The sequence below is a fragment of the Brachyistius frenatus genome, unplaced genomic scaffold (assembly GCF_029030835.1).
Source record: "Brachyistius frenatus isolate BFR_SWC_R1_liver_20210118 unplaced genomic scaffold, ASM2903083v1 Contig_23, whole genome shotgun sequence".
Classification (NCBI taxonomy): Eukaryota; Metazoa; Chordata; class Actinopteri; family Embiotocidae; genus Brachyistius; species Brachyistius frenatus.
Genome location: NW_027210622.1, coordinates 3,866,876 through 3,894,289, shown reverse-complemented (window position 1 = coordinate 3,894,289; position 27,414 = coordinate 3,866,876). Strand labels below are relative to the sequence as shown.

General features: G+C 43.6%; 4 protein-coding genes across 6 annotated transcripts; 2 read left to right on the top strand and 2 right to left on the bottom strand.

Moving 5' to 3' along the window:
* Window positions 1-134: 134 nt before the first annotated feature.
* On the top strand, window positions 135-4,013 carry grhprb (glyoxylate reductase/hydroxypyruvate reductase b). The gene is made up of 9 exons (XM_069697457.1): window positions 135-358; window positions 874-1,007; window positions 1,092-1,164; window positions 1,286-1,402; window positions 1,547-1,635; window positions 1,734-1,838; window positions 2,080-2,215; window positions 2,724-2,854; window positions 2,967-4,013. Exons 1-9 carry the CDS (start codon window positions 186-188, stop codon window positions 3,086-3,088), a joined length of 1,080 nt encoding a protein of 359 aa, XP_069553558.1. The 5' UTR covers window positions 135-185; the 3' UTR covers window positions 3,089-4,013.
* A 996-nt stretch (window positions 4,014-5,009) lies between these two features.
* Window positions 5,010-11,805, bottom strand: LOC138620328 (zinc finger and BTB domain-containing protein 5). Of its 3 annotated transcripts, none has more exons than XM_069697452.1 (4): window positions 11,265-11,805; window positions 10,016-10,229; window positions 9,086-9,913; window positions 5,010-8,546 (listed from the first exon to the last, which is right to left on the bottom strand). In XM_069697452.1, exons 2-4 carry the CDS (start codon window positions 10,223-10,225, stop codon window positions 7,395-7,397), a joined length of 2,190 nt encoding a protein of 729 aa, XP_069553553.1. In that variant the 5' UTR covers window positions 10,226-10,229; window positions 11,265-11,805; the 3' UTR covers window positions 5,010-7,394. The 3 variants fall into 3 exon arrangements, with proteins under 3 accessions (XP_069553553.1, XP_069553554.1, XP_069553556.1); XM_069697453.1 differs by having other exon boundaries at window positions 11,491-11,805; XM_069697455.1 differs by having other exon boundaries at window positions 11,679-11,805.
* A 763-nt stretch (window positions 11,806-12,568) lies between these two features.
* Window positions 12,569-18,599, top strand: polr1e (RNA polymerase I subunit E). Its single transcript, XM_069697456.1, has 12 exons — window positions 12,569-12,654; window positions 13,493-13,596; window positions 13,729-13,805; window positions 13,891-13,976; window positions 14,165-14,220; window positions 14,327-14,471; window positions 14,609-14,719; window positions 14,888-14,984; window positions 15,096-15,226; window positions 16,920-17,001; window positions 17,369-17,500; window positions 18,313-18,599. Exons 1-12 carry the CDS (start codon window positions 12,591-12,593, stop codon window positions 18,476-18,478), a joined length of 1,251 nt encoding a protein of 416 aa, XP_069553557.1. The 5' UTR covers window positions 12,569-12,590; the 3' UTR covers window positions 18,479-18,599.
* On the bottom strand, window positions 18,591-25,506 carry fbxo10 (F-box protein 10). The gene is made up of 11 exons (XM_069697451.1): window positions 25,255-25,506; window positions 24,251-24,885; window positions 23,290-24,117; window positions 22,927-23,076; window positions 22,525-22,661; window positions 21,684-21,754; window positions 21,442-21,594; window positions 20,979-21,329; window positions 20,581-20,891; window positions 20,284-20,471; window positions 18,591-19,710 (listed from the first exon to the last, which is right to left on the bottom strand). Exons 2-11 carry the CDS (start codon window positions 24,833-24,835, stop codon window positions 19,530-19,532), a joined length of 2,955 nt encoding a protein of 984 aa, XP_069553552.1. The 5' UTR covers window positions 24,836-24,885; window positions 25,255-25,506; the 3' UTR covers window positions 18,591-19,529.
* Window positions 25,507-27,414: the final 1,908 nt, after the last annotated feature.

Sequence of the window (27,414 nt, the reverse complement as noted above, 5' to 3'; positions counted from 1 at the left end):
TCTGGGACAAGTTTCCCTCACCTTCAGACCTCATCGACAACCTCCCTTTAATCATATTGGTCAGACTCAGAGGAACCTCCCCCTGAAACACTGCAACAATCATACACATGCCCACAGCAGACTCTGATCTCCAAAGTACCTATTTCATCCCACGGACACCTGCCCAGTGACTGACTGTCTTGGCAATGTGGTGCAGTCGTATGGCACTGCGTCGGCTCCAGAGGCTCGCAGTTACTCCTTTGAATGTCACCGGGGCTCTAACAAGCAAAGTGCAGAGGGAGATGTCAACCCTACCACGGGTGTATGTCACCCGGCAGATCCCACCCGAGGGCCTGAAGATCCTGCAGGAATCTGGACAGTGAGTCTCAGACTTCTTTTATGTCACCTAACATGTTTGATTTTGAACATGTTAATTCCCTGTTAATTTGCCAGTGATACTCATGTGTAGTTTGAACATCTGCTTTGTAAAGTTCATCATTTACTTTGAGTAAACAGGACTGCTGATGTTTGCCTTTAGGTCGGTCAGATAAGACTGGTAGCTTAATGGGTATTCCCCCACAACAGAGACAAACAAATGTCTCACTGGACCTTAAAGTCCCAGTATTTCAATGAAGACCCACAATATATGTGCTACAATTTGAGATAGTGTATATCTAAGTAGGAGCATGATCTGTATTAAGAATCCATAATGCATTCTAAACTTTCCTTTGCTCCAACTGTGAAGTCTGTTGTTTTACTGTGTGTTTTCCTTTCTAATAGATTGAGACAATTTAAAATGTAAAGTAAGATAGTGGAGAAACTAAAAAAAACTCCAAATAGATTGAACAAAAATACAGTCATTTAAATCATCAGTTATGGTTTCTGTGTCCTCAGGATTCAGTTTGAGTTGTGGGACTCAGATGATGTCCCAGTGCCCAGAAAGGAGCTGCTGCAGAAGGTCAAAGGTGTTGATGGTCTGCTCTGTGTGCTGACAGAAAAGATTGATGCAGAATTGTTGGACGCTGCAGGTCAGACGATCATCTTTGAGTCATTAGAACAACCTGATTCATGTTTGTGCAAGAGTGCGTGATATCTGTGATGTATTCCTGCAGGTCCAAACCTGAAGGTCATCAGTACTATGTCAGTGGGCTTTGATCATCTGTCTTTGGAAGAGCTGAAGAAACGGTTATTTATATTTCTGTTTTTACATTAAGGTCATTAGAGTTTACATGTGTGTACTTTCCATATACACCTGATGACATGTGTGTCTAACATTGTGTACAATGTTTTTGTATTTCCCTCGCAGAGGAATCAGTGTAGGTTACACCCCCGACGTTCTGACAGATGCTGTCGCTGAGCTGACTGTAGCTCTACTGCTCACAACCTCCAGGAGGCTCATAGAGGCCACACATGAAGCCAAGACGTAATCATGAACCTATAAACACTCACACATACGCGCATATGTATTAATGCAAATAAAATGTACAAAAACATACATGTATAAATGCAATTAAAATTTTGCAATTACAAACTCCTTTTTTCTTTCTGTCTCTGTCACTTGTGTCAGCGGTGGCTGGGGCACGTGGAGAACTCTGTGGCTGTGTGGATACGAGCTGGCCAACAGCACTGTGGGCATTCTTGGTCTGGGGAGGATTGGTAAGCACATCCAAAGCACAACACTCACATCAGCTCATCATCAAACTGCCATTTCTGTATAATTTGATGTTTTCTACGATGTGCGTTGGGACTCTGAGGTGTGGCCATCGCTGAGCGTCTGGCACCTTTCAAAGTAAAGAAGTTCATCTACACTGACATTGCCCCCAGGCCTGATCTAGCCAGTGCCATCAATGCAGAATATGGTAAGGAATGGGTTACTTGTCACAAGTCTTTCCAAGCATGTTATTGTGTTATAATCAGTGGATTTTATGCGGGTTGGGGAATAGGTTTAAGCACTGGCTTGTGAAAAGCAAAGGTCGTTTTCTCTCTTTTGACCTCTCCTGACCTGCTCTCTTAACAGAGCTACTCATGAAATATAATTGGAGGGAATGAAATGACTGTCAGATGTTTTCATTAAATGTAATGTAATGGCTCTCGTTCTAGTGTCTATGGATGAGCTGGCAAAGCAGTCCGATTTCCTGGCTGTGTGCTGTGCTTTGACACCGGAGACTAAAGAAGTCTGCAATAAGGATCTCTTCTCCAAGATGAAAAATACCTCCATCTTTATCAACACAAGCAGGCACTCCTACTCATTGAAGCACTTCAACACATATGGCTCTGTAAATAGGTTTATGACTTTAAGAGAGAGCCCCAGACCCAAAGCAACTAACCATTACATTCTTACTGGTTATTCTCAAGTTTTTACAGGCTATTTTTCTTTTTATTAATTGATCTAAGATGTCCAAAAATGTTGATCATGTTTCCCCAAACACATTATTTTTGACAATCAACAGTCCAATACCTGAGGACATGAAGTTTCCTGTCAAATATTCACCTATTAGATACTGAAAACAAATAAGTGTTGGAAATTTCAATTAAAAAGCGATCATAGCAGTTTACTGTTGCTTTAATCTTCACTCAGTTAATCAACAGATCATTTCAGATCTAGAGTAGTGGGTCGTGTCTGGGGAGATATACATGTACAGTGGTGAGTCAGTGAGGGTCAAAGTTTTGCCCACTAGTAGACTTTTCTGGCAATGAGTACAGTATCTGTGCTCTTTATGCTTGTGGTCTTTCTGTTGTGTCAGAGGTGGGGTGGTGAACCAGGAGGACCTGTATCAGGCTCTGTCCACTGGGCAGATAGCAGGAGCTGGATTAGATGTCACTGTGCCGGAGCCCCTGCCCACCAACCACCCCCTGTTCACCCTCAAAAACTGCGGTAAGTCGGTCAGACACTAGTGCTGCAGCTGCCTTGAAGTAGCCATTCTCCTATCATTATACTCGGTCCCCACTGCCTATCATTTGTCTATTTATTTGTCTCCCCCCCCCAGTGATTCTTCCGCATATTGCTAGTGCCTCCTTCTCTACCCGTAACAACATGTCTACCCTGGCAGCAAACAACCTCCTCCTCGGCCTGCGGGGCCAACCGATGATCAAACCGCTCAAGCTTTAAGAAGAAACTGGTTACACTCTGAGATCCCATTAAATATTGGGGAATTAGTTCCACCTACATGTGTAATTTTGTTTTGTTAACCCCTGGTCATGAAAAGTCTAATAGGACTGTGGTCACATCCTAGGAGAGATGCATGACTCAAATGCCGGAAATAGTCAAGATGAAAACCATACACTGTAAATAAAAATAGCCGTAGTCTGAGAATGTGAAAAGTGAAGCCAAAGTGCCTTAAAGTGTAATTTCACTGATAGCCAGTAGGGGCTAGGTCCAAAAAACCTCTGGCTCCAATAGACTCCCATTTAAAAAGGTTCAATTTCTCTCGTGAAGTCACACATTTTTTTCCACAAGTATTCATTTGCTATTTCACTCCTTCTGATCAGTGTTGTGGTGGTTCTTCTGAAAATGATCCTGTAACTATTCAGATATTAGTTGTCAAAGAGAAGTATGTTCAGGGGTGTGCCTGGTTTGATTGACATGCCTGAAGTGCAGTCAGGTTTCCACTGTAGGTTAGGGGTTGTACTATTTTGGGTTTTTTAGTCAGAGCCACCTCTTGCTCCTCCCTCGCTTGTCCAAATATGGTCACTTCTGGTTAAAAAATTAATAAATAGATGGCGACAGGCAAAATGCAAAAATTGAGGCTTCAAAATGGCAGTTCACATACACATGGGTCAGTTAGCTCTTGATTGCAAACCCATCCACATCAAAACTGACCTTTGCAAAGCTGAGTCAGACAACACAGGTTGAACCTTAAAAACGCAAAATCAACCACCAGAGTATTGACCAGACATTCTGACAGATGTAAACAGACCCAAGTATGAGTCGAGTTCAGTCAAATATGTACATTGACATCAAATTTCAGAGTGTTATGAGGCCTCTGGTCCATTTTATCTCTTATTTCATTAATAAATGTCACAAAAAAACTGAATTTCATCTCGTTTTTATTCAGACTATACAATCTTCAAAGCCTTCAACAGTATAGACAAACATTTAGTCTTCTCATGGTTACACAATGTGAGTTACACAGAAAAAAACAGAGATATCCTTCCGTTTTGGCATTTCAACAAAAGCCCGGCTTTTCAAGCTACAAGGCATAAGGCAGTGACTTTAATAATCAATTTAGGCCTTTTATATGTTTTAAAATCTGGCATCTTCCTACAGGGGGAGTACAGTCAGTGCATTTTCTAGAGATTCACAACGGTTTTAGACAACAGCACCATTATAATTCCCAACAGGCCTCTGTGAGCCCTAGAAGCCATTTTGGAGTACTGCATCTCTCCTTCACCACATCACCTATGTAACTCCGTAATTCTCATCACAACCACCTCCTTCCGTGATGAGAGAGGGGGACGAATGTGAGGAAGAAACAGAGGAATAGACATCAGATATGAAATTTAACCATCATTTTAAACTCAAACTTAAGCAACTTTACTGTTATGAATTACAGTATGAAACAGCTCAGGTTTACAGAGAGAGCAACCTACAAGGCAACATGTCATGATCAATTAAGATATGTGTCCAACATAAAAAGTGTCATTTTGTACAGGCTCGCAGTGTAATGACTCTACAGTACCAGAAAGTGCCAGCTGGAATGAAAGCAATGACCATGTCTCACTGACAGCAGAGGACTCACAACACATCAAGCATTAAAGTATACAAAAAGGCAAACATGTCTTTAACGTTTCCGTTCCCTAAAACAGAACTCTACACCACTGCATGAACACGGTTTTCAATCAATGATGCTGTTCTGGCTTTCGGAAAAATCCTTGGCGTGGTGCACGTTTCAGCATATGTTATTTTTTTAATCTGACATAAATCCTCGACTGAAACATAGTTGTCGAACTTAGCGTATACAACAGCAATCATCAAGTTACACGTAGACATTAAAATACAGATACATAGACTAGAAAAAAAACAACTCATGAAATTAATAAGACATTTTTATTTTTAAATGCCACATAAAAATCAGTTTTTAAATCAACCCCATGTGAAATATTCCTTCAATGATGTTACACTTTTATAGACGAGTGGAAATAACCAACTGCTGAACCCTTGGCCCTCCAACCCAACATAAAGATGTATAACACAAGGGAGAGTTGAATAATTGCAGTACGTTTTCCACATAGTTCAACATTCCAGTAAACATTTGAGTTATAAAAAAGACTGATTTGTCTTAGTGCTTTTGTAACAGATGCAACTTTACATTTAGAAAGAGATGAGTATAAAGCACTTATATCAAGTACAGTAGCCAACTGATACACAATGTTTAGATCTTCATGAGTTGTTTTGTCTCTTCTCCAAGAGAGAAATGATGAATATGTGCAATATTTACATTTCTAAAGCATTTCTCTTTTCTCAACACATGCTGAACTCCTCTCCCTCAGCAGGCTTTCAGTGGCCTTTAAAAAAACACACAGGAACACCAGCGACTACATGTGGACGCTTGGTGAACTTGTTCAACATTTCCAGTCGGTAACCAACAAGGTGGAAAACGTGCGCAGTGTCATATCTTTTAGAAAAAGAAGACTAGAAGGCCCAGTGAATGCAGATTTTCTTTTTCTTTTTTGGTGCAAACTGACTTTTTCCTCCCCTCTGATGTTTTTTACGTCCCTAAATACTCAACGTCATTCCAAGGTAAATCATTCAAGCACAAATTGGGGGCGAGGTTCATGACAGTAATTAAACATTTTCCATTCACCCAAAACTTGTGGGACAAACTACAGGTATAAATGCTTGGAGGTTATTCTTGCAGTCACATGAAGTGTAAATGCTCCATCGGTACAAACTGCATTTTTTTTTTTTTTTTGCCTACTACATTTACTGAGCTCAGCAACACTGTTGGTTACAGTACTTACAAGGTGCTTGGACTGAAAGGCAGCTGCAGAGGTCAAACATCTCATAAGCTTGACGTGGGGTTTGAATATGCATGAAAAACCCATAATAAAGAATTGCTGAAAGCATATTTGTAATTTTGGGTTTCTCCTCTTAAAGTTAAGAATGTCAATTGTCTCAAATGTCATTACTTCAGTAAATTAAAGAAGTTTATATTACTTGGTCCGTTGATGACAAAACAGGTACGCGGGGCAATCATAAAGTTCAGACTCTTCTGAGACAGTTGTGTTGTGTGTGAACGGAGCATCGTACCGTGATGTGCTGGGAGCTCGGAGAAGCTGTAACCTCCATGAGTCAAGCATTCATTGCCTTTGCAGATTGCTTAAGTTTGACACAACATTTCAAGGTGTGCACTCTCTGCTTATGTCCATGTTAAAATTGTAAATGCGCAGGTAAATCAAACATGTGTAACTCGGGTGCTGTTTTTGATAAAGCGGCATCACTCGGGACACTTACTCACGAAGGTAAGAGCTTCCGACGGCTCAGTGCAAATCGCAGCGGTGCGTTCCATTTGCACGTTACAGGAGGCGTCTTGGGAGCTTTTTCTCGTCTCGTCTTCTCCAGTGGTTAAACTTTCAAAAAGGCTACAGATGTTAGCATCCCTTCAGTCTGTCCCACAGACTGGACTCTGACTCTTATCTGCAATTTCTGTACAGCAACGTCAGCACACAACCATCAGTTCTTAGTACTTCCATGCATGATATCTGACACCCACACCGAGTCAGCTGTCCACGGTCTATATGACCGCCCTTGCGCAGAACAAGGTACAGTCAATATGCACAGTTGGGATGACTCAACAGTCTAATGTGGTAGATGCTGCTACATGCTTGTTAAATGTACGATGAAAAAGTTTTCACATAAACACAATACTTTACATGACATCAGTTTTTGGTGTTGATGCTGCACAGCTGCCGCCGATCTGCAAACAGTGTTGTAATGATTGAATCAAACTTTCGTTCGATCGCCTCAACAGATCTAAATTTAAGTGAAGGGCCTGCAGGGTTGAAAAAAAACAAAACAAAATACAGTCAACAGTCTTGCAGTTCTAAAGCTGAGCCTAGACCGATTGAATCAACATTATATAAAGTTTATGGTCTGTATAATGAAAATCCTCATAATACTCTCATGGTATTCATACAGGGTATAATCTATTTTGCATGTCCTCATCCCTACAATGTTTCGACAGGCTAATGTGTCTCCAAAACCTTTAGAAACTTGATAGTACCCGTTTGTCCTGGTTAAGAAAATCTATGATTACATAATCATCCCTGTCTTTGGTCTGTGATCAGGACTGGTTCGTTAGGAAAGAGCAGTTGATCCGGTGGAGCTGTAGAAAAATGTTAACAGTTTTAGGATGTTAAATTCAGCTTATCACTGAGTGCATTCATCTTTCTTTCCCTCTCGAGTTGCTTCGGCCCTACAGCAGGGCATTGGACATGTTACTGTTCTGCCAGCGCAGACAGGTGGTCTTTGAATGCTTGTACAAGTGTGATGACTGGCTGAAGCGTTTCCCACACTTGAGACATGCGTAGGGTTTCTCTCCTGTGTGGACACGGATGTGTTTCTTGCAGTCTGTCAGGGTGAGGAAGGTCTTGCAGCAGATTTTGCAGGCGTATTTTCGCGCCCCTTCAACCACCAGGACGTTGTGCTCCGAGAGAGCCTTCTTGCACTTGGACAGAACGTCGGCTGAGGCTCGGGTGAGCTGAGGTGGGAGCGAGGTGGGCCTGCCGCTGTTCATGTCATACCCTCCGCTCTCGTTGAGAAGCAGGGGACTTGCCAGACTCGAGGAGGAAGAAGCAGCATCCTGAAGGACCCCACCTACTCCTTCTTCTCCTCCCATGCCAGTAGTCATTTTAGGAGCGATGCGTCTGTAGCCTGGATAACCCAGAGCTGTGGTTGGCGGTCCTCCCGCCCCTCTGGAGGGTCGCCCAAGGGAGTGAAGCCCCAGACTGGAGCGCTGAAAGTCCAAACCGAAGGGATCTATCCCTCCACGTCCTCCACCTGCACTTCCCCCACTTCCTCTGGTGTTGCCTAAACCGTCATGCAGGGGTCGGAGGAACAGAGAATCGGCCTGCAGATTGTCTCCAAAACTGTTCCTGCTGTCACCGCTGAGCGGACCGGACTGCAGAAGTGACGAGGAGGCAGAGCCAGACGGCCCAGCAGCGTCCTGTCTTAACAGGAAGTGATGTGCCACTACGTCTCCAGTTGTTGTGTTCGGAAGGTCGTCTTCTCCAACACCCAACCCTGACCTGCCGTTTCCAAAATCCTTCGGGCTGAGGAAGCTGGAAATGCTGAATCCAGGTTTTCCGCTCAGTCCGTTATTACAACCAAAACCTCCTGCAGCTCCGGCACCTCCTCCCATGCCGCTCTTGAGGAGGAGCTGGGAGTCAGAGCTGGGCTGGGGTTCAGAGGTGAAGCTGCGGTCGCTGCTCTCTGGGCTCAGCTCCACTTTCTCCTCCTCCTCGTGGCAGCCGGGCTCAGCCGGGTCGCTGCCTTCTGCCTGCGATGTCACGTCACTGACCTCATCAGCCGGTTCAGGCGAACTTAGCGGCTCCCGTTTAACCACCACCTGCGCACAGCAAAAAAGTAGTTCCAATCAAGGCCAACGGAGATTTATATTTTTAAGATGCCAATATGAAGTTTCAATATGTTCCCCAAATCGAGTGAGATAAATAATAAACTAACACACTGAGTACCTGCTGTATAATCCATCTGTTTGGCTGAATCCTATCTCAGTGTCTGACTTCCTGTCAAACCATTTTCTCTTTTTGCTTTGTTGACAAGTCATTGGCGGCTGTATTAATAATTTCTAATTGTTGAATCTCCCCTGATATCAAACTCATGTTCATATTGCTCTTGTTTAATATTACCACAAGCAGTGCAGGAGAGCTGCTTTACACAGCAATTTGAAAAGGTTGCATTCATCCAGTTAAAACTAGTAATTTTCAACAGGTTTGTGCAGGTAAGCGAGTTGGTGGATCTGACTTGGAGCACTCACGCAAGCTTTACAGTTAAGAGAGATTTAGGCAACAAGTATGAAAATGTTGGTGCATGAGGTCCACCAAGAGTTTGTGACACAGTCACAAACAACGGAAGCCACAAATTTACCTTCTGTTCCTCCTCTTCGGCCTCCTCCTCCTCCGTCCCCGACTTTATCTTCACCCCTGCTCTGCTGTCCTGGTGATCCTGCTCATCCATGTCCTCCTCCTTGCCCACCCCTCCCTGCATTCTCCCCAGGTTCTCCCCCTCACAGTGTCCGCTGTCTGACTGACTGGGCATCTGAGGGTCATCTTGGGACACCCCGACTAGCCCAGTGATCGCAGCGTCTAGTTTGGATTCGTCCCCCATCTTGTGGGAGTCAGGGGAGAGAAGAGCTCCCTCCTCTCGCTCTGCGTTCACTCCTTCTTCTAACAACCCCAGGTTAGGAGCAGAGGGGCGCTGCCTCTGTCTTGGCCTCTCCTCTGAAAGTCCCAGAGTGAGAGAGGGCTTACGTTTGTGAAAGCGTCGGTTTGGGAAGGAGGCTCTCTGTTCGACTGCTCTGCTGCCCACCCCGTCCTCCTCCATCCCACCCAAAGCAGAGCTGACCAAGCTGAGCCCCAGCTGCTGCAGAAGGAAGGAGCGTTGCAACTTTGATGTTGCGGCGTTCGCCGCAAGGTTAGCGGTGGCGGCTACATTTGGGTTCGCTGCCAAATCTGCTCCCTGCTGCTGCCTGTGCCTTTGCTGCTCCTGCTGAGCGTGGTGGTGGGTGGGTCTGTCGGATGAGGGGGACATGGGCAGTGTGCGGGTGGTCAGGTAGTGTTTGCACGCCTTGACAACATTGTTGAGGTGCAGGTGTGAGGCCGCCAGGAGGATATCCATGACGTTGCTCTCCCCCAGCATCAGTGTTGACGTGTACATCATGTCAACCAGAGCGGCAAAAGCTTCAGCCGTCACCACCTGCAAACACACAAACAGTTCAGCCTATCGCCACCAGTAATTCTAATTACTATGAACATTCTTCACGTTATTTTTTGACACCGTTACTGTTGACGCTCTAACCTCGCTGTCCAGCTGGATCATGTTCATGCTGGCATCTCCCTCTGCAACAGTGAACAGGGCTCTGAAGTGGGTGCTGCAGGCTGCCAGCACCGAGCGGTGGGCCTTAAAGTGTCGGCTGCCCACCACGATGACACAGTCGCACAGCTGACCGTGGACACGCTGATAGTTAAGCTGCTGAAAGATCTGCTCGAAGTGGCCCGGGAAATCCATGGCCCTGCAGACAAACAAGCAGAGGATGAAGCAGACAATTCTAGAGCTAATCAAAGATTTCATTTTAAACTGCCTCTAAAGTATGAAGATTTGCTGCTTTGGTTGTTGTAAATTAGATTTCTTGAAGTTGTGCATTATTGGTTAGACATAACAAGCAACTTTTAAGGGTTTTAAGGAAACTGTGATGAATGTGTTTTTTACTTGACCATTTTTTTTTTTTTTTAGATGACTAAATTATGTGATGCTGTTAGTTGCGGCTAATGACGAGGGAGGTCTGAAAGTGATGGCAGAACAGAGGGCACTGAAGTTGGGGTTTACACAGAAGAACATCATTTTCATGAGAAGGCGTTGACATGTTGTTTAGACACAGTAGTGTTATCAACTTAATTCGGTTTAATTTATCTCACAATAATAAGTCAATAATATAATAATAATAAGTCATCTGAGGGCATTTAACACAGGCCCTTAACAACATTATAGAGGAACCCAACACTTCAACAGTTCACACATGAGCGACAGCTGGAAGGAAAGACTAACTTTTAACGAGAAAACCTCAGAAAGAATCAAGACTTAAAAGGCGAGCGACCTTCAACAGCTGGGGTGAAGGGGAGAGCAGAGAGAGAAAAGAACAGCATAGAGACACCAAACGCATTTAATACAACTTATTAGCCTAAACAGAACAATAAGAGAACCACAATCGATTATCAGAGTTGAATATTAAAATCAATAAAATAACAAAGCGAAAGGAAATGTTAAGCCAAGATGCAGAAGTGGCAAATGTTTGGCCATCGGGAGAGGACGTATCAAGGGATGTACAGTGCAGGGGGAATTTAGCCTGCACATGTCACAAGATGCTGCTGTAACTCGTTTACTCACAGCTGCACTGATAACACAGCAGCTACGAAGCACAGCGGCTAGCGAGTCCAGACGGGGCTAATAGATGACCAAAGTCGGCCAACGTGACGAGCCAAAATTAGGCCCAAAACAGCGTCGCGTTGTTATCACAAAAGAGACCGGAGACCGTGACGTGTGACATTACCTGAAATTGCTCCGAAAATTTGCAAGTACGAAGAGACAGACCTGCGGCCGCGGCTGTTTGCAGAGGAGGCTAAAGTTAGCTGGCTGCAGCCCAGCGAGCCCCGATAGCTACAGCAGCAGCATGCGGACACCGGGAGGGCCCGGAACTTCTTCTTTCCCCCCCCCCCCACAAAATGTCTCCTCAAACGCGGCTGGGCACAGCTAACATTTCCGCTGCTCCGACGTACCCCTGCTGCTGCGGTCCACTTCAGTTTGAATGGGTTTGGCTGTAGGGGGGGATGGTGGAGCTGTCCGTGATGTCCGGTGTCCCGGTGACCGTCGGTCTCTTAACAGCCGGGACGGTTTGTCTCAGCGTCCGGACACAGTCACACACATATATATATATATAACATGCGTTGTTAAGATAAATACTGACTATCAATCATCATCCGGGTGCCACATGTATGTGTTGTCAATTTGAATGACTTCCCTCTCGCTCAGACGGTTTTTCCAGCCAGACTCGCAGGGTGTCGCTGTGCTTCTCTGAAAGGTGTCCCTGACCTCACCGAGGTGAAAAGCGCTTGCAGTTCTGCGGTTTCGCCACAAGATGTCGCTGCTGAAATCTGACAGCCCGTCGTCCAAAGAATACACACATTGGCAAGATAGTGCATGTCCACCCGGTGAACGGGTGTTTGGGTGAGTTTCGACCTGATCTGAATTGTAAGGTCCCTGGAGTATATTTGTTCGATACTCGGCTGTATAAATCCAATTTGGCTTGACTAGCTTCTAGTATGCTATGTGCTTGTGATTACCAGTCATTATCTACATTTTGTTGGAAATAAACAGGAGGTTTTCAATAAAGCAGGATATTATTTTGTAATTGGGGATAATTCAGTCCTAAATTAATGTAACACTTAAGTTTTTGGGGTTTTGCTGTAAATTTTATAATATAATTTATATTTTTTTTTTGTTTCTTCCTGACATTAATGATGAATATGATTTATATGCAGATTATGTAAGCCTAATGACAAACACAAAATAGGGCTTTTTCTATGCAGATTTGTTTGGTCAGTATCCTGAGAATGGCGACTTTATTTTGCGTTTGCGAGAAATTGTATTTTACTATTATCTATATACTTTATCCTGTCTATGTAATTCATATGATTTTGTCGTAATTTGTGTACGTAAGTTTTTTTGTGTCCTTTTGGGTGAGAAGTCTTCAGTTCCCCCCGTGGTTCATTAATTATAAAAAGAAGAAATAAAGCTCTTCGATTGCTCTGCTGAACGAGAATCTGGGCGAACACGGAAGTACAGAGGAGTGAAACATCACTCGAAAACAACAACAGTCATGGCTGCCTCCTGCTCGTTAGTGCGCTGCGGAGAGGAGCGAGATGCCGAGAAAGCTGTGATTGGTGAAATATCTCGCATTCGAGACATGTCGAAACTTTTACGCAGAACGCTTTAACTATAATAATGACAGTTTTTGTTGGGTTGTCCTCAGCGGCTCTTTTTGCACACCAATGTGTATCGCACACGTGGGCCCCAGCTCCATTGCTAGTTGTTAAACGGTGTGCCCCGGGTTCTCACGCTTATCGCTGGCTATTTTGACAATCGTTTTTTTGTTTTGTTTTGCGTCAGTCTTTAATGTAACATAATCAAATTATCTGATTCCCGCCTGCTAAATGAGAATATCTTTTGGTTCTTCCAGTCATCCTTGATAATAAATTTAGTATTTTGGCTGTGGACTGGCGGTCGGGACATGTTAGGCTGCAATTTGGGCTGAAGGCAAATACTGTTCCAACATTTGTAATCTTTTTTATGATATTTTAAAGTCCAAACAGCTGATGTATGAATTGAGGAAACAATTGACAGACTAGGTAAAGATAAGGTACGGTACATTTATTTATGGAGTACCTTATTCTGCACCAGGCAACCCAATATGTTCCAAAGAAATACACGTAGGAGGACAAGGAGTAACAACCAGAAACTCAATGAAATGATACAAAGAACAACCAAAAACTATGAAATCCGTATAGACACTAGCAAATAATGAAGACATCTAGATAAAAGCAACTGTTAAAAGATCAATCAATCATGAATATAGTTGTTATTTGCAGCCCGACTTACAAGTCCACAACCGTTGCACGATAAGTCTTAATGTTATGAATGTGTTTGCTGGTGATTAGGATTTCTACCATCACAAATGTATTGAAACAGACATGTTTCTTGTTATGTTTCTCAATCACACAGTCCGCTTTTCAAACGGCAGTGTCCAAAATGAAGACGGACTGGATTTCACGATGTTCAAGAACACAGATCAGAGTAACCCCAGGAAAAAGAGCATGCGGACACTGGTGAGAAGATGACTGATTATTCTTGTCCTGACGTTGTCCCTCACGTTAATAAGATGACATGTTTAGGATGTGTCTTCTTTCAGTAAATCATGACTGTTTTTAAAAAAAAAAATTATTGTTTCCTCTGTGTAGGTTGCCGAAACAGACAGTCTGTCCTACATTGGACATAATTTTGGAGTGAAGTCATTAAAATGCAACACTCTTTGCAAGTAGGTGAACGTAGCATGTTTTGAGATAATATGATTTGTATTACTGTGAAGAGGATTGACGAGGATGATGTTTGGTGTCTATTAGGTATTATGTTGGCGTGTTGAACAGACAGACCATGCAAATGGAGGTGCACAACGCTCAGCTCTTTAACATGCAACCTGTTATACCAGGTAAAAGGAAATCACCTGCACATTGTAATTACTATACAAATGTTATGCCATATAGCTGCTTATAAGGACCCCAGGTACTCTAAATCATTGCAGTAATTGTCCAGGTAGACCAGATTATTATTTGAAAGGAAAATGTTTCATGCTATGTGTTGATTGACTGTCAATGTTTCTGCAATGTTTGTCTTCAGGAGAGACGACGGAGTCTGAAAAACCACAGGACACAACTCAAACCTACAGAGACAAGGTACTATGTTTTGTCCTGTTTTTCTCAGAGTAAATAAAGACTGTGCTCAATTAAGAAAACAAACTTGGTGTTAATGTCCTAATCTTATTTTAATTTTTTTCTTTAGGTTGATTCATTGATTGAGGCCTTTGGCACCAACAAGCAGAAGAGAGCTCTGAGCTCCCGCAGGTTGAATCAGGTGGGCAGTGACACCCTGCAACATGCAGTGGCTAAGGCTGCCAACTCTGTGATTGACAAGAAGGGTCTTGAAGGTAAGCTGCATTGTCACTTTGCCAAAGTCATCTCTGTTATCTGAGGCCTCTCCTGTTAGGAATCTGGAAAAGCTTTCTCTCCATGTTCTTGTCATTTTATTTATCAGAATGTTTTTCACATTGTTCTCTCTCTTCAGCTCTACAAAAGGAAGTGGCCGAGATGGAGTATCGGGGAGACCTGGCTCTTCATCTTCCTCCCTGCAATGCAAGCGCAGACCAGCGAGACAACGTCTACGCATTTGATGATCGTATCTTTTATTCGTGTGTGTGTGTGTGTGTGTGTGTGTGTGCCTTTATGTGCCTTTATGTGCATGTTACATGTGTCTGTGTCAGTAAGGGAATGCCGCTAATATAGTTTTGTGTTTAGAGCCACAGCAGAGTTTGTCCAGGTCTCCATCCTTAATTGATAACTGCAGTCCTGACCCCAGTAGAGTTTGGTGCTTTGGAGCAGGCTGGTTCCAAGATGGCGGCACAAACCCCCGAGGAGTTGAAGATGATGAGAGATGACGGAAGGTAGGGCAAAAAAGGGATCATGCAAGTTGAGACATTGCAAGGTTTTTCCTTGCATTCTTATTTGTGTCTTAACTGTTTTTTGTTTTTTTTTATTTTTTAATTTTACTTCAGGTACTTGTGTGTTGTGAGACACCTGGAGAATATGCCAACTGTAGGCGAAGACAGAGAGAAAACAGCACGCTGTGCTTTTTATCTTTCTCTGCTGCTCAAACTGGCACGACAGAGGAGCGTCAGCCGCAAGTGTGAGTAATGCTGTTTACCTTCATCTATATACACACACACACACACACACACACACACACACACACAACCAACCCCGTTTCGCAAATCACTTAAACCCATAATTAATTGAAAATAAACCAGAGACATCATTTCAAATGTTAGCACTGAGAAATGTTATTGTTTTATAAAAAATATATGCTTATTTTGAATTTGATGCCAGCAAAACATCTCAAATGTTGGGACAGGTCAACAAAAGACAGGTCAACTTTTCTCTTTTCCCTCACTTTCTGTGACTCCGTGTGCAGAAGGTACTGCATGCCCTTTTATGGGCATTGGCAGGGCGTTTAGTTATTCTAATTAGGAACAACTAGCACGTGCTTTCAACTTACGAGGACCGTGGGATTCATCGATAAGAACACAGGTGCGAACAAATCCGGGGTTTAAGAACACATCGTGAATCCGAAAGACTTTTTCTGAGGACAATTCTTAAGAACAAATTAAAGCAAATTCTTAGGAAGATATTGGTGAATGAGGCCCAATGTTCCTCAATTTGAGAATTTTATCATCTACGGTCCAAAAAAAATCATTAAAAGATTCAGAGAAACCAAAGAGAGCTCTGTACGCAAGGGACAAGGCTGAAAACCAATATTGGATGGTCGTGATCTTCGGGCCTTCATGCAGCACTGCATCAAAAACAGACACAAATCTGGAGTGATAATCATTGTCTGGGCTAAGAAAAACTTCTGAAAACCATCGTCTGTGAACACAGTTCATTGCTGCATCCACACATGCTGGTTAATAATCTACTTACTTAATACCATACAAAAAATAAACCATATATAAACATGATCCAGAAACACAGCCGCCTTCTCTGGGCCCGAACTCATTTAAGATGGACTGAGGCAAAGTGGAAAACTGTCCTGTGGTCTGATGAATCAATATTTGAGATCAGAGAAATCATGGATGCTGCATTCTCCAGGCTAAAGAGAAGAGGGACCACCCAGCTTATTATCAACGCTCCGTTGAAAAGCCAGCATCTGTGACGGTACACGGATGCATTACTGCACATGGCATGGGTAGCTCGCACATCTGGGAAGGCACCATTAATACTGAATGATTTTCAGGTTTTGGAGCAACATGTGCTGCCATCCAGGGGAGGCCTTGCTTATTTCAGCAAAACAATGCCAAACTGCATCCTGCACGTATTTCAACTGCATGGCTCTCTAGTAGAAGAGTCCGGGTGTTAAATTCCCCTGCCTGCAGTCCAGACCTGTCTCCAATTTAAGAATTTGGTGCATTATTAAAATGAAAACTATGACAAAGGAGACCCTGAACTGTTGAGCAGCTAAAATTATATCTAAGGCAAAAATGGGATAAATTTTCACTTCCGAAACTCCAGAAACTGGTCTCCTCAGTTCCCAAACGTTTACAGTGTCGTAAAAAAGAAGGGACGCAAAACAGTAGTAAACATGCCTCCGTCCCAACTTTTTTGAGATGTGTTCCTGGCATCAAGTTCAAAATAAACATATTTTTTATAAAACAATAACATTTCCCAGTTTCGACATTTGATATGTTGTCTTTTTTGCAAATTCATTGCATTCTGGTTTTATTTACATTTTACACAGCGTTCCAACTTTTTGGGAAACGGGGTTGTATATTGTGTAAAAATTCACACAGACTATCAGACTAATAGTGATTTCTGTTTGTGTTCAGTCGGGCAGGAGGATGGCTGCCCTCGCATCATTCAGAACAAACTGTTAAAAACATTCACTGTGGAGACTTTCAACAGCGGCAGGTATTATTTTGTAGGGCTGCGGGTTCTTAGATAAACATTTGAAGGGACCGTATTTGCTTTGCAGACATCTGGTGACTGTTTATTCATAACCACAGGAAGGTGTCTGGATTAAGATTTTTTTTTGTAATAAAATGAATTTTATAATAAAAAATCAATGCAAACTGTTTTTCACTTTCCTTATCACATTTCAGATCACCATGAACAAATTGGATGTTTTTTTAGTTTTTTTATTATTTATTTATTTTATTTTTTTTAACAAGTAATAGGTATTATGGATATATACAAGTATTTGCTGCATTGATTTGATTTAAAGTATATTTTCTCTGCTTTGACACGCAACATAAATACATTTCCCTTTTCTTTTTAGGGTCCAGAACATGATATCAGCATCAATGCGTGCTAAATTAGCAGCATACTGCTTAGCTCTGCTGCTGCATATGGGTCACATGACTGCTGACCTCACATTGCTGCACCGCGATCTGGCAATCACCGAAGCCAGGTAAGAAAAAAAACAAGACAAAAAATAGCCCCATCAGCACCTTTTCCTCCACTGGTACCGGTTTGGCTTTACTCCCTTTGTTAAAAGTTTTCTATTGGGCAAAAATTTTAGACAATATCTGATACTATTTTTGATATCTCTGCTGCTGAGATTTCAAGCAAACTAAACCAATTCTAAAAGGGTGATGTGAACTTGCTGCATGTGTTACACAGAAAAATCCTGCACAAACCCACCATTGTTTGCTCAGGTACCATGTTAATATTGTCGTTTTTTTTTCAATGTCTTTTTAATTCACTGGACCGTTCCATTAATGGCAGCTCACAAAACCATGACATGGTCAATTGAGGAGGTGCCAACATTCCTCTGGTTGGTTGCCAAAGAAAAGATTCAGGGTGTTGCATTGACATGACGGTGTTGCTACAGTAATGATTACACACTGATTGGAAATATCTGCAGTGGAAATCAAAATCCAGAAATGTACCTGGTACCAAAAGCAAGTAGAGCTGGTGCCGGCAGCAGAGGGGCTGTACATGTGTGACATGCTGTATTCTAACCTTGTGTTGGGCTGTGTTATTCATTTAATGTAATGTTGCTGTTGAAATAAGACCATTAATGAGGTCAGTGGCATCAATCTGGCCCCATGTTCTAAAGTTTATATTTTTACGTGTTTCTGGTTGTTAATCAGAACTGTTGAAGGGAAATGTACCATTCTTATTGTATATAATTGATTATCACACCACATAAAGCACTGCCAGTATGAGGTGTCACAGGAGAACTCTGCCCGTGTAACTGATTTATACGTTTTCCTAAAGGATGATTGAAGTTGCCAAGTCAATGGGACTGACCCTGATCAAACCAGCCCGGGCCAAGTCTGAAGAGGCGGAACTGCGAGACGACCACAAGCGTGTCGCTCTTGTTCTACCTCTGGTCAAATACGAGCAGTTCACTGAGAGACGGAAACGCAAGAAAATGCACTGAAGGCCACGAGAAGAGAAAAGACAAGAGCTGGACAGAGAGAAAGCACTAAGAACTGTAAATGCCACAAATAAGACCTGTTTATTCTATTTTGTTGACAAATAAAGTGGTGATCTTTGAGTTATACGTGATATATTTACAGTTTAAGATACAAAAAAGCAGACTAATGAGCTGTAAACAAATTCTAGATGACAAAACATCTAGCTCAGACAGTTAAAACGCATAGGCACATTTGTAGACATCACATATTGCACACTAAACATCTTTTTCCTTCTCTGACTGGCTAATACCAGCCGAGTCTCTGTGGTTGTCACTGTGCAGCATGTCGATCTGGAGAGGGAAAACTACACTTTGTCTCACTGCAGTTTCAAGTCAAAGAAAGCTGTAGTGCATAAAATTTGAGAAACAGCATGAGAGAAGAACACGGACCCACCAGGAAACAGCCGCTCTGTGAAAGAGGCAGAACCTCATTTTGGCTTGGTTTCTCTCTTATTTTTTTGCATATACACCTCACATTATGAACGCTCCTTCCTTAGCTACAATTATTGATTTGATTTAAAAAAGTCACACAAGGCACAGCTTCACTTTGTACCATGGTTGAAGCTGGCATCTCTGAAGCCTTTGACTCCTGCTAGGATTTATAAATGTGCACTTCCTAACCAGTGAGTCCCATGAGCAAAGTGATGAAACCAACCACGTCTACAGTGAAAGAGAAAATGATTTAGGTAAAGCTTTAAAGATGAAGTGGATGTCGAAGATGCAGGATGATGATAGTCATCACTCTGTTGCACTCAAGTTATACTTCATTTGTCCACCTTAACAGGTGTTTTATCATAAAATTACAAAAGTCTTGATTTACAAAATGTTGTACCACCCTAATATCCTGGGAGATTGATTGCCCCTTTGGTGTTTTCGGTGCAGCCTTCAGCATCATGTAGGATGTTGTTCTCTGTGGAAAGTCGGACTGCACCACACGTGCTGTGTACACCAGCTAAAAAGTGAGCAGATGCTGACCTCTTGTCATTCATATTGGTTTGTAAGTCCTGGTCAGTATTCACAGGATGGAGCAGAACATGCTGCCACTGTGGCAACCACTTTCCACAGTCGCGCTGATCCTGGTCGTCATGGAAATTCCAAGTCGAGAAGGATACTGGGATGCGGAGAGGCCAGCAGGGGAGCTGGCCAGCGGGCGAGGGGGAGGGTTTTCCAAAACCCAGGGCGGAGTGGCTATACAGCTACAAATTGGGAAAAGATAAAAAGTGAGCATGAATTAGAGATTCCTTTGAAATTTATTTTGTACACTTGTTTTCAGTTACCAATGTATGTCTACTTGCCAAATTAACCCAAATACTAACAGTTTTTGACATCTACCAACTCCTGAGAGAAACATTTGACTCTTTAGCCACTAAATGTTCCATAATGTTCAACAGCTAATCATGCTGTGGTGATTAGCAATAGATGTAGAGTGGATTTTCTGAGTTCTTTCTGTTAAAACATCTGCCTGCTGCAGCCAAAAATAAAATGATGACAAGTAGGAGTAAACTGGAACTAAATGAGCAATGACCTCAAATGATCTATAAAGCTCCTTTAAAAAAAAAATGGAGGGAGGACTGCAGTGACAGTTCTTTGTAGCTTCATCTTTGAGTAACCCCTTTCACTTTGTCACACTGCTATTTGATGCACTGTTATTATAAAAACATTGATTATAGCCGCTGTATGGCCAGCGAAGAAAAGGGGGAATCAGTAGAGATGGTAAAGCCATTGATGGTCTCTGAATGTCGGCTACTTCTTGTGGGTTGCCTCGTTACCTGTTATTATGCTTTAGAATACTGTTGTTGTGCAACACACAGCTCTCATTGCCAGGATCCATATGTAGCAGTGGTTTGTTGTTTCCAGGGCGGCCCTGGAACAAGATATTATCGTGGACAACACCTTTGAATGGCCCTAGCACAGCAATGCCACAGCCTTGTGCTGGTTGGACGCGGTTTCGCACAACCTGAAGACAAAAGTCATAAAAACCACATTTATGTACAAAAATGATGTTAACATTTCAGTAAGTTGCTAACTACAATATATCCAAAATAAGTCTTAAGTGTCCATCTCACCTTGATATCTGCACTTCCAGAGACCTGGATCCCATATCCTCGATTACCAACCACATCATTCTCCGCAATCTGCCCGTTACCACAGAAACTGATACCGTGGCCACTGTTTTCATAGATACCATTCCCACGAAGCTCCACTCTGCAGTCTTTCTCCACTGTAACACCCCCTCGACCATTTTCAAGAATGCAGTTTGTAACAAGCCGGGTCAGCTGACTGCTCTGCAGCACAGCAATGCCAGGACCACAGTTACTATTTACCAGGTTAGCACAAACATTCAGAGCCTCGCTGCTCTTTACGTACAGGCCGACTGCTACAGTAAGAGACAGAAAGATGGAGAGCACGTTAGAGATGGGAGAGTGAGACTGTTTCCATTTGATGCAACAGACCAGTTTAGTACCTCCATTGTAGCTCATGCAGTTGCTCTCCACCAGGGCCACGCTGATGGAACGACGAGCAGAGTGACGCTCGTCCTCGCTGTCCAGATCGCTCTCCCAGGCAAAGAGTTCACCTTCTTCGTTGAAGTTTTCCTGCCCTTCTCTTCCCTCTCCTTCTACTCCCCTCCTTTCCCCACCGCCTCCTTCTCCACCAATCGCATCCTGCACCGGCCAGTTCCCCACCCTGGCCTCGATGTTCTCCGGGTCCTTCCTGCAGAACACTGCCAGCCCATACATGCAGTTATGGATGATGCAGTTTCCTAGGAGCTGCGGCAGGCTGGACGACATGATCCACACACCGCAGCCTTTGTTACCTAAAGAAATCAGAGGAAGACGAAGAGAAATATTTGTGCCATGGCTGTGAAAGATGAGCGGTTATGTCAACATATGTATGATGCTGGCTATTATCAGGCTGAAGTGACATACAGTATACATGGTTTCCCTCAATAAGTCCTCGTCCTCTCTCCCCCACCACCACGCCGTCTGAGTAGCCATAACAGATGTAGTTGTTCCTCAAGATGGGGTCACCTCCTCTGCGGATGTCCACGCCCCCCCATTGGTTCTCTTTGATCACATTCTCTGTAATTAAAATCACAAATAGTATTATCATTTTCTGTCTTCCATATGTGTAACGTGGACAGGGAGATGTTAAAGACCCACTTACACACCTGTTATCATCCCTCTGCCATTCTCGTTGATAGCGATCCCTGCTGCCTGGCCTTGGAAGATGTGATTCCCACTAAAACAGAATATGAGTGGAAATGGAGCAAATCCTGAACAGGTCCTATCTTTGCAGAGAGACTGGGCAAGGCTATCAGCATCACATCTTACAACATTATGGAATGCTGCTTATACCATACTTTTACTGCTTAGGTATTTACAGCTACTAAAAAATATACCTCTACAATGCAGCACTCTGAAGTGTTTGGGAAATTGTTGAAGTAAAGTTATCAGGTCAGAACACAAAAAGTGTTTCATTTAGAGAAAGAGGATTTAAGGCTTCTCTGGAAATCTACCAAATAAAGACCAGACCCAAAGCATCGGAAGTTAGTTTCTCTCAACTGTAGTAAGAGTGGTAGACTGGGTCTGAACACTTTCATTGCTGACAGACCTGAAAAACATATGCTGTAGTTCTTCTTCACATATTACCATGTGAGATGTCACCGTATAAAAGATGTACAGGTGTAAATGAAAAAGTAACAGTGGAAGATTTCCATTTCAGTGTCCTGATATAGGTGCATGCTGAGTCACACAAATCTATCATTAAAGACATTAGTAACACCTGTGCTTCTACTATGACAAGTCAAAATATGCACTGTGAAAAAGTAGTGTTTTAGCTGTTATTATCTGAATTTGATGCAGCTGAGCTTTTAAAATCCTGTCTTTTGTCCTTACAGAAAAAAAACATCTGTATAAGCTGTATGAAAACGGGTTAATATCCAAAATAATTAGAAACGAAAGAAACTACACATTATTCAAAAAGTTAGATGTTTGTGGAGTCCAACCTACCTCACCACAGGGTTCCCGCTGAAGAGAATATACACACCGGCTTCTTTGTTGTTATAGATCCGGTTGCTCCGAATTGAACCTTTCCCATTGCCAAGGACAACAACCCCAGAACGCAAACCATTGTGTATTCTGTTGCACTGTGGAATCACAGACAGAATGAGAGTGTAAAAACAGAGTAGCAAAAGCAAAACTGACAATGGTTAAAACTGGAACTGTACCAAGTGATGTTATAAACATCTTTATTTTGTTGTAACAAATGCCCACACTTGGGATGCAGCCTGTTAAACATGGATACAGGAGTCCTCAACCTCTGAAGTTAATGTGTTGATCTTGTTTCAGGTTTTTTGTTGTTGTTATGTTTTGTATCTTTACAACTTAAATAGACAATGATGCAGCAGTTACCACAATTGTGGGGTTAGCCCCTTTTCGGATGTCCAGTCCCGCCTCTCCATTCGAGTGGATGTTGTTGTCTGCAATGAGGCCCTGAGCAGAGAGGCGCAGAAACACACCAGATGCACGGCACTCACACACCTCATTTCTCAGCATCACTATCTGAAGGAGGTGAGAGAGACAGAGAGAGGGAGCTCAAGTAACAGTTTGAATAGGAAACTGCTACTAAATTACTAATGATCTGAGATACTTCCTCAACTTGATACTTTATTCAAATGGCATGCCGCGCGTAAAAGCCACTGAACTTGTGAAATCGAAATGTGATGAGATACATTTCACAGATATATTAAATTAGTCTGAAAGGACATTATGTACCGTGGAGTTCTGGATGCACCGAACGGCATAGTTCAGCCCACGGAAAACATTTTCCTCCAGCCGAGCTTGTCCATAATTAGACAAATGCACACCACCCTTCCCGTCCCTGAAGAGGCAGCGTCTGAGGATGCAGCCAAGGGTGGATGCTGCCAACATCTGAGCCTCCGGGTCCCTGTCTAACTCCTGCTGAAGGGTGAGAGGCTCAGGGGTCACAGATGGGGGATCCGGAGACGAGGCGAGTGGCAGGGAGCCATCTGGCCGGGGCTTGAGCAAATGGGATAGGCCGTGATGGTCACATGGGAGTTTGTAATTCAGTGTAAATTGTTTTTTGGTGTTGTTGGTTCCCCCTCCATCTTGGTTCTCCTCCTCTCCCTCGCTGCGCTCACCATCACTCCAGCCATCTTCAATCACTGTGCCCTGACACACCGCATCTACCCCTGTCCTTCTCTTCCAGTCCTCGATGCTCACATGTGCCTTTTTAACATTAGTGCCTGGAGGTTGAGGTCCATCAGTGCAGCCGGCCTGAGGGCCTTTGGGAGCGCTAGTATACCCATACACACCACATGACGGGAACGTCCTGGTCAGGGCAGCTAAGTGCTTACAAGCCCAGTTCCTTTCGGACACTGGGGGTCCTTCCACTGTCACTGAAGCTGTGTCACTTCCTGAGAAATCACAGCTGTCCAGTAAACTGAGGACAACACCCAGCAAGTGGGCAGAGCTGCCCTGTGAGAAGGAGCAAAAGCGAGCCTGGCAGGTTCCCGGGCCACGGATTTGCAGCTGAGCCCCCTCAAAGTTGCAGTTGTCCAGTTGGACGTGACCCCATGACGTCTAGAGGAGAGCGAAGAGAGAAAGGTGATTGGAGTCAGACAGATTCAGCAAGAAAGAGATCAATATAATCAGACCTGATTTTTGGTTAGGATATCAGTGGATTCAGGAGGGAGGAGATTAGTTGTTACTTCACCTTATAGACGACAGTGGAGAACCATGGTGGCATGAACACCAGATTACACAGCCTGGCAGTGGGGCACTGCTGCTCAATGCACACCAGGAGGGCCACCTCGCCCAGACGGCCCAGTCCAACCAGCTCCAGAGGCACCTTCAGTGTCACCTCAGCCTGCTCCTCATACACCCCAGGATGGAGAACCACGCGGTCGTATGGCCCCACCACCCCAAGGGCCCCACGTAGGGTCTCAAACTCACATCCGGGCCCCACGTGCCAAACCCTGCGGTCTTTGCGGCGACGGAAAAAGAGGAGACAGGCAGAGGACTGGAGCTCGGGCCCATTTTGAGTCCAGGTGCGGGTGGCGAGGGCGTGTTGCTTCAGGGCCTCTCTCCAGGATGGAGGCTCCAGGTGGGGCTGATTGGGCCAGTTGGGATGTCGGCACTCTGGGCAGCCCAGGCAGAGCTGTCTCCAGCGGGTGTTATCCAGGGAGAGGACCAGCTCCCGCCAGGCACGGCACACCTGACAGCAGCGGCCCAGGTCAGGGAGGGGGAGGTAGGCCAAGATAACCCTCCACAGCTCCACAGGGAGGCTGCCCACCTCCATGGCAGCAGAGACGCCGGCTAGGGAGCACCGTGACGGGAGGAGGGGGATACCTGGAAACAGGCAGGCACAGGCGCGCACGAACGCGCAGTTCAGGCAACAGGAAGCCGCTGGTGCCAAACGTTACACAACAATAATAAAGCATGCCTTATTAATAATCACACATAAACAATCATGCAGCGACGGCTAGCATTTACTGCAGCGAGCTACAATATGTTATTTTAGCAGGAAAATAACACACAGTAAACCCTCGATGCGTTTTTTTTGTTGTTGTTTTTTGTAACCTTACGGTTCAATTAACGTGGCGATAACTAATATCTCTACAGAGGCCCGAAATAGATTTGCTTCCACATTTGCAACGATGAATGAGGGTTAGCTGTCGAGGTACCACGTTAGCTCCACCGTAAACAATGAATCCGTACCTTTTACCAGTTTGCCATAGTTCAATGAATCAACACATGTCGGCTCGATGTTTAGACCAGCTATCTATCCGGCGTTACATGTCAGCGACAGAGACTTTGTCCTCGCAGCCTCCAGACTTCATAACAATCCATGATGTCTGCAGATGTGCCATCGAGGTGGAGTTCAGACGATCGCTTCCAGTTTACGGCAAGAGACCACGAAGCGAACAGACGTCTCCATCTTCCGCTTCCCAGAAGTGGGCGTCTACCTTCTCCTCCGTTCACCCACACCTTGTTGAAGAGGGGAGGTGGAGGTGGAGGTGGTGGTGGGGGTGTTTGCTGCTGATGTTAGTTAAATCCCATGTTGCGTGTGCCTGGTTTTAAACTTGATGCTGCAGAAAGTGGACCGACAAACTCTGGCTAAAGTATCATTACAGTGCCTTTCACCACACTCAAACGTTTTTGGTTTAAATGTCTTTGCTCTATGCCTTATGTTAAAGTAGACCCTCAGCTTGCAAAAAAAAAAAAAAAAAAAAAGCTGCTGTTGAGTGGTGGACGAAGTATTCAGATAACTTAAGTAAAAGTAACGCAATGTGCAACCACTCCATTACAAGTAAAAAAACAAATTATAGCCTACATGAACAACCCTACTATAAAGTATTATACGGTAGGCTGCGTTACAGTAAAGTGACGTCATTTTCGAAACTAGCAGACTCTTCTAGCTCTTCTATTAGTTGCCTTTACCCACATAGTCATTATATCCACATTATTGATGATTATTTATTAAAAAAAAAAAAAAAGTATTATTTTGTAAAAGCACAGTAGTATTTGATCATACATATTGTGATGTTTGATTTTGCCCCAATTGAAATGAAACCGTGGGAAAAATGACAAAAATGGAGGAAAAATGGAGCTGTATTTAGTAATTCAATATCTGAAATGTGACCTCGACTACACACTTCTTGCAATACACCAGTAGCCCAAAAAGTTGGAAACCACTCGTGTAAACTTTAGCAATGAGTTGTATTTTAAAAGCTTGTAATATTATCCATTGTGTCAAACAGTCTATGGTAGCTGAGTAGGTAGGAAGTATAAAATGTCCCTGTAGGTGTCGTAATATTCACCACACAGACAGATATATAGATTAAAAATACTTTATTGAGAAATAGCACCTTTTTTTTTTTTTTTATATATATACACACTGAACAACCTAATAGAAATCGTCACAGATCAATTCCTGGTAGGCACCGGTAGCCACCTCTCAAACCTAAAACACTCAGCACTGAGAGAGTTTAAACACCTTTAAATACATATCGGAAGAAAAACAACCTTCCCACCGAAGGAACACTATTAAAGTGCATACAAGTCAACATGGACCACTGCAGACTGTGGGCAAGTCAAAATCATGTCCACCAATAGGGGGAGGCGGAAAGCCCCTCTATCAACCTGGCCTTTCAATGGACAAACGCCATGGTGTCAATTTAATAAAATCTATTTCTAAAATGAATCATATACAAAACAAACGAATAAAACGGTTAACAAGAGAATATATGAACATTATACATGAAAGTGTTAAAAGCTGGGTCTGGCAACAACACCGCGCCTACCCCCGTTGGTCACGAACATGGACTCTCCCGCAGGACCAGGAAGCGCAGAAACGCTCGCTGCAACCGGGATCCTCAGACACTAGGATCCAGCAACCTGCTGCTTCAGGCGGCGTGAGGATGATGTGGGGAGTCGAGGTGACGAGAGCACATTCAACCCCCCCCCCCTTCCCTCTTTACATAAAGGAGGTATCCCACCTCCCCTCTTAATGCAGGATAGGATAACGTATTTAGCTGTCTGCACTGCACAGCACTTTCCCGCCACAGTTCCTCTGCCAACATACAGAAGCAGTTCACGCTTTAACGCACGTCGCACACGCACACGTCCACAACCTGAGTCATAGGTGAGAGTCATCAATCAATAGTTCTCCGGTGCGCTGGAAATCCTCCACAGGGAGATAAATAAACCCCAACTTCCGCTCTACACGAGCATGTATTTGAAATACTCAAGTAAAACTACCCAAAAAATTATATTTAATTGCTCACTGTCGGTGGCAATAATTCTCAGGGATCAGCATCAGTAATTTATTCTATTGCAGTATTGTTAAAAGTTTGCATTACACAATTATTTTTTATG

Bases quoted from the DNA above. Each gene is read 5' to 3' on its own strand.
- grhprb (XM_069697457.1), top strand. From the start codon at position 186: ATGTGGTGCAGTCGTATGGCACTGCGTCGGCTCCAGAGGCTCGCAGTT. The intron at 1,165-1,285 runs GTTATTTATATT...TTTCCCTCGCAG, and splicing joins TTGGAAGAGCTGAAGAAACG to AGGAATCAGTGTAGGTTACA. The intron at 1,839-2,079 runs GTAAGGAATGGG...CTCTCGTTCTAG, and splicing joins TGCCATCAATGCAGAATATG to TGTCTATGGATGAGCTGGCA.
- LOC138620328 (XM_069697452.1), bottom strand. From the start codon at position 10,225: ATGGATTTCCCGGGCCACTTCGAGCAGATCTTTCAGCAGCTTAACTAT. The intron at 9,914-10,015 runs GTTAGAGCGTCA...GTGTGTTTGCAG, and splicing joins TGATCCAGCTGGACAGCGAG to GTGGTGACGGCTGAAGCTTT. The intron at 8,547-9,085 runs GTAAATTTGTGG...TGCTGTGCGCAG, and splicing joins CCGAAGAGGAGGAACAGAAG to GTGGTGGTTAAACGGGAGCC.
- polr1e (XM_069697456.1), top strand. From the start codon at position 12,591: ATGGCTGCCTCCTGCTCGTTAGTGCGCTGCGGAGAGGAGCGAGATGCC. The intron at 13,806-13,890 runs GTAGGTGAACGT...GGTGTCTATTAG, and splicing joins AAATGCAACACTCTTTGCAA to GTATTATGTTGGCGTGTTGA. The intron at 13,977-14,164 runs GTAAAAGGAAAT...GTTTGTCTTCAG, and splicing joins CATGCAACCTGTTATACCAG to GAGAGACGACGGAGTCTGAA.
- fbxo10 (XM_069697451.1), bottom strand. From the start codon at position 24,835: ATGGAGGTGGGCAGCCTCCCTGTGGAGCTGTGGAGGGTTATCTTGGCC. The intron at 23,077-23,289 runs GTACATAATGTC...CACCTCCTTCAG, and splicing joins GGTGCATCCAGAACTCCACG to ATAGTGATGCTGAGAAATGA. The intron at 21,330-21,441 runs GTATGTCACTTC...TGATTTCTTTAG, and splicing joins TGAGGGAAACCATGTATACT to GTAACAAAGGCTGCGGTGTG.